The sequence below is a fragment of the Dreissena polymorpha genome, chromosome 9 (genome assembly GCF_020536995.1).
Source record: "Dreissena polymorpha isolate Duluth1 chromosome 9, UMN_Dpol_1.0, whole genome shotgun sequence".
NCBI classification, from domain to species: Eukaryota; Metazoa; Mollusca; class Bivalvia; order Myida; family Dreissenidae; genus Dreissena; species Dreissena polymorpha.
In genome coordinates, this window is record NC_068363.1 from 94433728 (window position 1) to 94446302 (window position 12575).

General features: G+C 37.3%; 2 protein-coding genes across 10 annotated transcripts in view; one reads left to right on the plus strand and one right to left on the minus strand.

Annotated features, from left to right (window-relative positions):
* The window catches only part of LOC127844952 (target of rapamycin complex 2 subunit MAPKAP1-like), a 567740-nt gene extending 562005 nt beyond the window's left edge, over positions 1 to 5735 (plus strand). For all 7 annotated transcript variants that reach the window (XM_052375523.1, XM_052375525.1, XM_052375526.1 and 4 more), the window contains 3 exons: positions 2074 to 2208; positions 3898 to 4029; positions 4968 to 5735. In XM_052375523.1, the coding sequence (XP_052231483.1) occupies positions 2074 to 2208; positions 3898 to 4029; positions 4968 to 5167 (467 nt within the window). In that variant the 3' untranslated portion in view covers positions 5168 to 5735. The remainder of the gene's footprint in view (positions 1 to 2073; positions 2209 to 3897; positions 4030 to 4967) is intronic.
* The window catches only part of LOC127844950 (ankyrin repeat domain-containing protein 50-like), a 492344-nt gene that overhangs the window by 442993 nt on the left and 36776 nt on the right, over positions 1 to 12575 (minus strand). The window lies entirely within an intron of this gene.

Genomic DNA, 12575 nt, shown 5'->3' on the forward strand with positions numbered 1-12575 from the left:
AATATTGACAGCTTGAAAACACTTAGTTATCAATTTTAAAGTATTTGGGAGCAAAAAATCAAATACACCAATTTCCCAATTTGAGGTTTTCACGACTCGATTTTTCCCAATTTTGAGGTTTTCACGACTCGATTTTTCGCAATTGACCTGGTACGGGTACTTTTCCCAATTGGACAAAAAATTCGCTGTGTTCCATTTAAGTGTTCCCGTGTCGTATGCATAGATATTGTTGCGGTAAATTAAAATGGAATATATTGTGCCACACAAAAATAAAAAAGTGCATTTTTTATCTTGTAAAATCAAAGTTACCAGAAAATATCTAGCGTTGACATTTTGGCTATTGCTTTAAGGAACACTGATTGTCTATGATTGTCTAAGTGTTAACTTTATTTACGAAATATTTTACGAAATGTCCGTTTATTTTCCGTTTATTTTGAGCGCTATAGGGGCTTTAAATCAATTAAAGGGGCCCTCACCAAGTATACTGTTATGGCCTTAATTAACTAGTGCATAACGGGCAGGATAAAACTGAATGCAAATACAGGAAATAACCCAATCATTTAATTGACGCAAAGTCAATGAGACGCCGCATTATGCGGCGTCTCATCAGGGTCTACGCTGTTTGCTTAAAGGAATTTCTGTGAAAAATATTATAAAAAAAAAGAAATTTATATACCAGACATCTCTAATTTTGGAAGTCCACTCGGCATAAATGGGTTAAACCTATTTATTTTAGCTTGATTGCATAAAAAGCATACCGCTTATTGGAATGCTCTGGGGTTGGTTTCCTGGGTAGAACCAGTACGTGGCGTCTTTGCGGGAGATCTAAAGAGGGCTCCCACAGTGGGGATCGAAACCATGACTTCCCAGTTGCTAGACATACACCATATCGACTACCCCACAACAACCAGGGGTATGTTGAAGAGCTTTATTTCACTGTTTCAGGTCAGTGTTATAACCTGGCGAAAGACTCTGTGCCTGAGGTGTCAATTGATCTGGAGTGTTACCTGGCCAGCATGGATACCCTGGAGTTTGTGTTGGTCCGAGAAAACAGTAAGACTTTCAAAAACATATTAGCCGCGCTCTGGGAAAACGGGGCTTAATGCATGTCGTGAAGTGTAGTCTCAGATTAGCCTGAGCAGTCTGCTAATGCTCATCAGGGACAACACTTTCAGTTTTTTATGTTTTTTGTTGTAATGAATTCTTTTGTAAATGAACATCCAGTTGAGATGAAAAGCAGTCTGCACAGGCTAATCAGGGACGGCACTTTCCGCTTTTTTGATTTTTTTTTTAAAGAAAGTCTTTAGAAAATGAAAATCCAGTCAAGACGGAAAGCGTCGTCCTTGATTTGCCAGTGCAAACTGCATAGACTAATCTGGCACGATACTATACACACTTGCATAAAACCCCGTTTTTCCAGAGCGAGGCTCATGTGTCGTGTAGCAACAGATGTGCGATAGCCTTCTGATTAAATCTTTTTTGTGACTCTTAATGTTTGGACACTGAACAAATAAAAATACATTGTAATTTGCGCAAAATCATAAATAATATTAAATGTAAGAACACTTTATTGATTTAACATTTGTTATCCATAAACAGATATCAGTAGGGTTTTAGAAACGATATAATTCATACTTATTGTTTTATGCTCATACCATCGCTCATTGTAAGAAACAAACACCAAGAACCAGTATGGTGTCTGATTCAAAGAATCAATATGTTGTGTCTACAAACGTTTCTCACCTTTCTGCCGCCACAGGTTCCTGAGGTGAAGCCTCAGAAGTGGACAATGATAAGTCTTTGTTTTTGGAAAATTGGGCTCAATGCATGTGCAAGATAAGTGTGTGCAGTCTGAGGAGAGCTTTCCTCTTTTATAGAATCTTATGTTTTAAATGAAGTCTTTTCTTTCCAGTTAAGGCTGAAAGTGTCATCCCTGATTAGCCTGTGCGGACTGCAAAGGCTAATCAGGGACAACTTTACGCCAATGCATTTAACCCTTAACTCACAGAGCAGGGCTCATGTGTGACAGTGTGTTATGTCTACAAACGTTTCTCGCCTTCCCCTTGTCCACAGGTTCCCGAGGTGACGCCACAGAAATTGACAATGGCAGGTCCTTAGAGATGGCCAAGTCCCTCACGAGTCACCACTACAAGTCCTACCTGGTCAGCATGGTGCACAAACTGAGGACCAACACAGAGGTGCAGTTAGGTGAGGCCACAGAAATTGACAATGGCAGGTCCTTAGTGATGGCCAAGTCCCTCACGAGTCACCACTACAAGTCCTACCTGGTCAGCATGGTGCACAAACTGAGGACCAACACAGAGGTGCCGTTAGGTGAGGCATTTACAGCTTGCACTAGGGATTAGGGATTCTCATTCTTGGAAATCAGGGCTAAATGCATGTGCATAGTGTTGTCCCAGATTAGCCTTTAAAGTCCAAACAGGCTAATCAGGGACAACACTTTTCGCTTTAACTTGATTTTTCGCTAAGAAGATACTTTCTTTAAGCGAAATATTTCTCAAAAGTCGAAAGTGTTGTCCATGATAAGCCTGTGCGGACTGCAATTTTATCCCATCATCAGACGTGCATTGTCGAAATAAACCACTGTGGAACAAATTTTCCTCTATTTCGGCACTGCTGAAATATAGATGTCACGCGCGGCGGAGAATGGTCATATTACTCGGAATCAACTATAAAGTAATCATTTTTAGTAAAATCGAATCAGATTCAACAAAACAAACAATTCGATACCAAGATGTAATATATTTTAACACATAATGCAACTCAAAAAGCAAAAAAACATCATTTACAAATATTAAGTGTGCGTACTCGTGACGTCATTATTAACACGTCATACACCATAATGCATGTTTTTTCACGCTAAAGCTGCAGTTGTTTAGTGTGTTTTTTTCATTATTTCTTAAAAATCGGGGACGTAGAGGTATGATAAACAGAAAAACAGGTTAGTTGCTGATCTTTTTGTAATGTATTAGGCTCGGCACCATTAAAATAATGAAACAATGTTTGCTTAAAATAACTTTGGGATTTCCGTGTAGTTCGATTTTCCTATTCTATTTTTAAAGAAAAATTTACGACTAAGAAAATTGATGGGATAAATCGAATACTAGGTCGGTGCCGAATAAAGCAAAGTTTATTTTGCTCGGCACGAAAATCTGAACCACTCGCCAAGGCTCGTGGTTCAGATTTTCTAAGCCTCGCAAAATAAACTTTGCTTTATTCGGCACCGACCTAGTATTCTCTATATACCCAGATTTCCCAGAATGCACAAACTGAGGACCAACAGAAGGTGCAGCTCTGTACGACATTTATGCCATCTTATTTTCTCCTTTCCCATGTCAATATTTTACGCGTTTATAGAATTTTTGGTTACAAGGAAGTTTCTTCTAAGCAAACAACTTGTCCATGGGGAAAGTGTCGCCTCTGATAAGCATGTGCAAACTGCATTAAGCCCCATTTTCCCAGAATCTTTGGATACAAACAAAGCTAACAAGTTTTAAATCCTATCAAAATACATGTTGTATGTCCCGTTATTATTTAAATGCATGTATTATTAGTTGATAAAAAGGGATGGCGGTGTTTGTACCTTTAAATTACATGGGTATTCCATGCTTGTGGTGATCTGTATACTATCTGTTGAGTCTTGCTCTTTGAAATCTGGGCTAAATGCATGTGCCTTAAGTTCAGTCCGCACAGAATAATCAAGGACAACACTGTCAATCTTAGCTTGGTCGCTGAGAAGAGACTTTTTAAAGAGAAAAACTAAAAAAAGCAGAAAAAGGCGTCTGTGATTAGACTTGGACGACATTTTACGCAAATGCACTTAAGTTCAAATTTCCCAGAACGCTTCTCTGTTCAATTCTTGGGTTGATGTTCCAGGGATAAGCGGAGAAAAGGTAAACATAGACCCTGTGGTGAGCAAAAGCAGTGCGCAAATCTTCCGACAGAAGGCGGTTACCTATGACGCTGATAATATTGCATCATGTGATATCTTTGAGGAGAAAGATGGGGGTATTTACTGATTTTTTGGTTTTCAGGCTTGAAAGATTATGAGCAGACTTGCATAATAAACTATATAGATGAACAGGCATGCATTTGTAAACTATCTGAGGTAATTTTTGCAACGATTGTTTCTATCCCTTCACACAAACTGTTCCTTGAAAGTACCACTGCACTTTTTAACATACAAGATTAAAATATGCATGCATTCTTCCTTATTAAATGAGCGTGTGTATGAGTAATTGTCACCGCCCTCTGTTAAAAATTGATCAAGTTATGCCCCATTTTCAAATTAACGCTTTTGTATCATGTTTATTATGACTTGAGTAAAACTTTATCAGGAGTATATGTTACTACTCTGACATGTCATCGGCTCATTGCTTTGATCATGATGGTGATGGTAATGATGGTAGTGATGGTGTTAATGATGATAATAATGTTGGTGATGGTAATGATGATGGTGGTGTTGATGATGATAATGATGGATTGGTGACAGTGGTGGTGAGTTTTATGGTTGTGGGGGTGATGCTGATGATGATTGTGGTGGTGGTGGTAGTGATGATGAAGAAGATTATCATTATAGTGGATATGATGATGATGATGGTGGTGGTTGTAGTGATGGTGATGATGATTATGATGGTGGTGGTTGTAGTGATGATGATTATGATGATGGAAGTGGTTGTAGTGATGGTGATGATGATGGTGGTGGTTGTAGTGATGGTGATGATGATTATGATGATGGTGGTGGTTGTAGTGATGATGATTATGATGCTTATGATGATGATTATATACAACAATGATGATAGTCTTACAACACTCCAACTCCATTAGGCCTTCATATATATTTCCGCAAGCCTCTTATAGCTAAGAATCTCGTTACAACTTTAACAGAACAATCACAAGATATACTTTTCATCCATACATAGTATATCTCTGTTTCTGTTGTGCAGGTAAATCAGTGTTCCGTCTTGCCTACTTCAATGGGCACGAGTTCAAACACCGCGACTTTGAGGCAGACACTGCAGTGTGTTATGAGATTGTACAGAAGTTTAACAACATACTGGAGCTCAGGTTGAGTCCTGTAGGGAAGGAATACGTTGCCAACAGAGACAAGAAGTTGATGAAGAAGCAGGATTCTTTATTGATGTGAAACTTAAATACTGTTTATTGTTTAATCATAAGTATTAGTGGGAAATTATTTTCGTTGGTTTTGTGGGTTGACCAAGCCACAAACTTAACACAAATACATTTGGAAAATGGCTTAGACAAATTCTTGCTTTTTTCCATTATCAGAAATCAATGGTGTACGTGTCCTTACAAAAGTCTTTTTTTTTTAACCACGAATTGAATGCCGACGAATATAAATGATTTTGAAGTTCTTTGAAGGTGGAAATGTCTTCTTTGCAACAATACTTTTTTAGTTTGTTTTAAATGTGTTGCTTTTCTACAGCCCATTTAATTGTAACCAGGAATGCCTATAAGAATGCCTCGATTTCTCAATAAAATTTGTTTGGGGGGAATTTTAAACTTTGCCATTTTCTGTACATGCCTAGTCATGTTATGACTTGGAGTTTGTTTTACACTTATTTATATTTATAAATATTAACTGTACTGTTTCAAATCCATAGTCTTATTGAGACATAATCAGCAGCAAAAGCGACAGCAACAACAGAAGCAGCAGCAGTAGCTTCCTTCTCATCATCAGTATCATCATCGTCATCATCATCAACATTCCCATCCTCATCATCATTACCTGTGGCAGCTCAAACAATATCAACATCGTCATTGTTGTCGTATTCATTATTGTTCCGTCTGTTTTTCATATTATCATTAAAATCAACATTATCAACATCGTCAGAAACAATTACATTAGGAACAACTGGACTGAAATCCTAACATGTGCATTAGATTATCATTATCATGACAAAACATTAACAATAAGAAATGGCATTAAGTCATGATAGACATACGGGAATCATTTAGGAATGTAAACTCTTAGCCTCGTTACAAGAATTGAATACACATTAAAATACTCTGTAACCAGTCAAGTATGCATGCAATCAATTTTGCAGATGCAACATACTGCATACTGCTCGGAAAATGTATCACACTTATATACATAATATATACACATATATACATATCAAATTGGTGTTATACAGTCACATGTAATACTTTTCTAGTTTATGGTTTGATCTTTAACATAATTGATCGACAATCGCATTGGCATCAGAGTCAATTTACTGTAAAAATCAAATTGTGTTGCTGTTCTGTTGTTTAGATATGTAAAAATGTTTTCAATTATTGACACAATCAACAAGTTAATATCAATTGAATGTCGCATGTATCACTTCACTAGGTCAAGGTGGTACATTAATTAATCTGAAGTCCAATTGATATGCGATTGATGTTGTCAATATCACTCAAGCCGAACAACGCGTGTCTGTAGATGCTGTTAAAAAACCCATCATCTATGATATTGTTAACATAATCACCATCATCAGCAACACTGTCACGTACAGACCAGGCAGCAGAAGACCAATAGTCGGTGTTAGGTGTCCGGTCATACATTCTAAATCGTTTCACTTCAACGTGCTCTAGAGCGTCAAGTTCCTGTTGGATGGGAATGTATTCCTCTGGTGGAATCTTATTGATCACAAGCTTATAATAGATCACGCCATCATCCTCAATTTTAAAACAAGCGAATTCCAGCCTACACTCAAGTGATTGAGTGCATGCAGACAGTTTGTTCATCAGGTGGCGAAGTTCTGATGGAGACAATCCATCATAATAATAGACAGTCAAATACTTCAATGATGGAGGAAGCTGTAGGTCGATATATTCATGTGAATCAAAATACACTGCAAGCGTTTCCAGCTGTGAGAGGGATGTTAGTGATCGTGACAGTAACGGTACATGAGGTACATTATGCACATTCAAACCTGTTATAAACCCCGCCCGCTCATATTCACTCCGCAGTCTCAAATCAGAATATTGGCAATGCAGTCTCAGATGCTTTACATTCAGACCGTGCAGAGTCTCCCCTAGACAAGTATTATCGCTATAAACAGTGATTGTACATGTATTGTTTACATCCGTTATTATTGTTGCTTGTCCATTGCTTGGATTCTCCACAAATGAAACCTTCAACCAAAGCTTACACGTCACCTTATGATCGAGTGTCAACATCGTGCTTAACAGACTGCGTAGCCAGGTGGAGGCATTGACTTCACTTTCAGTTAATTCAATGTATTCTATGGAGTGGAGTACTGGAGTATAGTCTGCACATGTCACTGGATCAGCACCGTTAAGTAGACACCATGTATGAACGGCGTTATTGTCGACACTGTTGAAATCAAACCCATGCAATTCAATGTAAGTAAGTTTGTTATGTATGAGAAGCGGTTTCGGTAACACTTTCACATCATTGCTGATAGTTAAAGAATTTAAATTTTCGAACAGTGACAAATCAAGTCCATCATATGTTGTAAGTATTTCAATACGTTGAAGAGTCTTATAATTATTAAGAGAGAGTGGTAATAAAGTTACTTTATGGTTAAGATTAATTGATTGTATGTGTTCACAATGTGACAAGTCGAGCGCTTCACATTTACAATCTATCTCCAGATGTGTCAACTTCTTCAGTCCCACCAGCGCATGTGGTTGCAATGTATGCATAGTATTAAAGTGTACATAACATCGGAGCTTTAGCCGTTCAAGGTTGTGACACGATGACAAGGCGATCTCGATACCAGATTCAGACGATCTGAATTGTTCCTCGTCGTCTCGTGTAGAGACGCCATGATCCTTACGTGCAGGTAAGGCAACAGGTCCAGGTCCCTGACAACGGGAAGACGACGCGTCTTGTGAACGTATTGTTACAGGTTTGTTGTCAATGGAAACACATAAAGATCGAGCCCGTGAAGTGTTCAGTGCCCAGATCTGGATTAAATCTTTGGCATCATCACTGTTGAAGAATTTAAAGTGACTCAGATGTATGTGTATTGGAGTGTTCTTGTTGGCTACAGCCTCCCTATAACCCGAGAGGATGCAGTTTTGGAAAGAATCGTCAAACTTGCTATTAAAGTCAAGCTCATCCTGGAAAGAATCGTCAAACTTGCTATTAAAGTCAAGCTCATTCATGAGTGTAGATAGTTTATTCGCTGCAGAAATGTTGAAGCCACACAGGAATATAAATATTTGAGATATGTCAAGATATGAATTGTCATGGCATTTGAGATACCCGGAAATGACGCCATCAATTACGTCTGCATTCATATGGATATGAAAAGCAGTGAGGAATTCCTGGATTGTTTTATGGACAAACGACACTGTCTGATCAGTACGTTTTTTACCTTTTCTTTCAGATAATAATCCTGAATCTAGTGCGAACTGCTTTGCAGTTTCAGGCAAATGAGCCCTCAAGTCTATGTCGCTGAACACGAGTGATGATTCTTTTTTATTTGAAAACAAAAATGAGAACGCAGCTTTGGCTATAGCATCTATATGTTCCATGTTTGGTTTAACATACTCCGTGAGAGAAAAACAGTTTACTGGTAATGGGTGGTATCGATCGAAATAACCAGTTTGTGAGTTAGCTTTTATACACATATTATCAAGCATAGTAGTGTACAGTTCACACAGTGACGATCCGGTAAGACGTTTCGCTCCATCATCAACCCACGTACAAAGGACAAGAGTGTTCAGCATAGGCGAAGATGATATCGACTCAAGGTTGTGACTGCGGAGGAATTTTTCAAACAGCTTCACGCTTTCTTTGATGTCATTTGATTCGTCAAGTAGGCATCATAATATATTTTCATTGAATTCTTTAGGATTGCTTATACCCTCTAGACCCAACAAAATGTCAATTTGTAAATTGCTGATACGTTTATCAGCCAGTTTCCATGGTCTAGAAGTTGTCAGTACAATGCACTGGTCCTTAGGAATTCCGTCCATGACAGGCAGAGATTCTATACATGGCCACTCATCCAAACCGTCTTGAATGATTAGATACATTACATTTTTCAATATTTTTAAGACCAGTTTGTACGCACTCTCCCATTCGTCTTCCGGATACATTTTGTGGATGAGCTGGGTTTCTATCATGCGAGTTACATGTGTCTGTTCTCTCGAATCGCGCAACGAGATGAAAACCAGAACCCTGAATTTCTGAAGGGTATCAACGTCACCAAACATCTTTTGTTCTTTTGTAGATTTCACGATCGGCGCATGCACATTACACCAATCGTGAACTAATTTGGTAGCAAAATATGATTTTCCGCTGCCAGGCTCACCTTGTAAATATATACGGCTTAACCCTCCGGAAAAGCAATCGCTGTATTTGTGTATTTGTTCTTGTTGCACGCGTTTACCATCTTTTTCGATTTTCATCTTGTGTATTTTTGGAGTGGCATAGATGTCTTGTATTCGTTTATTGAGACTGGTGTCTAATGTGGACAGGGGTACGCAGATTACACTGTGACGGTAATGGTCTATCAATCGCCTGAGAAGATCTGAAATAATAATGAAGCTCAATAACAAAGGATTACGTTATTGGACGTTCATCCTTATAACAAATGTGTTGAGCAATTTGCATTATGATTGGACCAAACATGACATTGTGTCTCCTAGAGTGTTAAAACGGCTATTAACCTGAAACCATTTTAAACTAAGCCTATATACAAAAAAGATCAATGTTCTGGCCAAATTTGATGAACTAGTGAATTCTAGAGTGTAAAGAAGTGTTTTTCCTTTTTATCAAACTTTTGACCGCGCGTGATTCCGGTTCAAACTCCAGGCCGAGATTATACTGGGAATAATGTTCTGACCAAGTTTCATGAAGATTGGACAATGAATGTGGCCTCTAGAGTGTTAACACCGCATACATTATAAGTTTACGATAGATGGCGGATGATTCGCGGCAGATGACGGACACAAAGTGATCACAAAGCTTCCATTTAGCACATGTTTTATTCCGGAGACTCTCAAAGTTACATTTTATTTTTTCTCTGAACCAGTGTATCGCACGTGGAATGATTAATTTAAATTAGGGATGCAAGAGGTTACAAAAATCATTAACAGGTTAACCTTTTGCCGTAACCGGTTATTAACCGGTTAACCGAAGCACATGAAGTAATAATAATGATTAAGAGTAAGTAAAAATGTCATACCGCTCGAACCGCACTATAGAAACAAAAGTAATTTCAGATTTGACAACGCTTGCGTTTATAACATGCCAGTTTCGTAATAAAATGTATTATATATATAATTTTTCCTACGTAAATGCATTGGAGAAAAAAAAATGAAAAACTACAATATCTTCATTTTCACGTGTCATTAACTTATTTTTGGTTGGGCCGCTTTTATTACGTTCGCTCACAAAAATGGTGTGTTCCTTTGTTCAGTCGGTTTTAATTTTTGAAACTCAAATTGACTTCATATTCAAATCATTTTTTCCTTCCAGTGAGACGTAAAGTGGGTGGTTCAACGAACCCACATCTCTTCTTATTCGATAATTGCATATTTGTTGTTTGCATTTTAGCGTCTGTTGCCGAAGTATTATCGTTTGATATTCATTATACATTTTAAAAATGAGGGTAAAAAAGGACACTAATTGAAATTTAATAACTTATATAATCAGTATACGTATTTAATAGCGAAGTAACTAAGTATTATGATCTCAAATACTTACAGTTACGTATGTTTGTTAACGTACCATAGCGCGCAAATTTTAAGCAATTACACAAAAGATAAATGTAACGGTTTTATTTTTTAAATATTTTTAATTGATGTTTAATTATTTAATAAGTTAATAATTTACTTTCTTAAATAAAACTTACATTGGACGGTAATGGTGGAATCGTTGGTTGTAAATTATACTAATAATATTATATTCTGATAAAGAAATACGCCGTAAACTCGACAAAATTTCAACAACGAATGCAATTCTTGATAAAATTGTTACTAATAAACACGGTATTTTCGAGAGCAATCTGTGTTGGATATTGGTTAACAAAAAATCAAAATAAGCCTTCCAATGTATCAACTGATTTTTATCGCGTGTTCGATTAAGTGTAAATAAAGTCTTCGCTAATAGCTCGCACTCCCCGCAGTTCGCTAGTTACATTTTCTCGAGTCAAACAAAACAATAGGGCCAATTATCAAAATGTTACCTCTTTTTGTTATCACAAAGGTATTGATTTATTGCTTTATTACTTTGATTGCTGACACGTTATTTATTACCGTCGATGGTGCGGCATGTTGTTTTAACTAATCGCCAGCGCAAGTTGGCAGTATGTCACGCGCAAAAAGAAAAATTATACGAATTTTTCCATGAAAAAAATATAATCAATTACTTTTTCCCAGGTTAACGTTTTCCGGAAAATGTAACCGGTTAACTGATCGTTTCGGTAGGTAAACCGGTTAACCTCTTGCATCCCTAATTTAAATCCCATGTCTACCATTTACTTACATATACAGGTAAAGACAATCAAATGGATAACACTGTTTTAATGAGCTTTTAACATACAATGTATACAATTCACAAAATACTCAATACATTAAATTATTTTTTTCACCAGGAATAATGGTGATACCAGGCATATTTATATGTGAAGCCTGTGTATGATTTGGTGTGTATGTGGAGAATGGCCGTATACATAATGTAATGACCAATCCCCTAAATTAGTTATGTTTCCGGGCCAAGAATCGAGCCTACCGACCCTGATGTATGTGGCTCTGCGCTCTAGCAAGATGTTATTACAATAGCAACACGCTTATAAAAATAAATCATGTTGTATCCCTCCGTGGTCCATTCGAAAGTAGTGCCTATTTCTAAAGAGATCCTTTTCTCTTCGGGTTTAAAAGCAATTTAGCGATGGCACCCATGCCTTTTGCAATTAATTCCTGCATCCTATGTGTGTCTGCAACATTTCTGTGCATTTCATTGGGGATTACGTTGAAAGATGAACGTTTGGGGTGCTTTTATTGAAGTACGGGGCTTTTGTTGAAATTTCAATTGTTAAACTCTGTTTTCCGAGGGTGCTTGCCTTTGAGCGAATTTACTTTCTTAGAAGTTGCGAGACCATATATTTTTGAGTGCATTTATTGAAGAGGACAGATTTATCTTTAAAATGATACCGGTGTTGCAAAATTTGGTATATCAGAAAAATAAGAAAAATGCTTTGTAAGTTGGCGGTTTTATAATGGGACCCTATGGGAAATGGAATTAGTGTATTATAACTCTAAAACAGCGCATATACCGAGTCTTCGGGGCCAATATTTAAGAAAATCACTATTAAGATGGGTTATTTTATTGATTTGATTACTTTTAGCGGGAAAACAAATGATTTATATAATAATCGATGTGTTTTATACTTTTTTAAGGGAAAACGTAAATGTTCAGGTAAAAAAAGTAAAAAAAAGTACGGACACCCGACTTTTGCGCCGCGGTGCTCACTCGATAGTGCTTTAAGAAACTTTCAGCACGTTTAACACATCAGTTATGTCCATTGCATGCAAATACGTGTAGATCAGCTGCTCATTTCTTTGTTTAA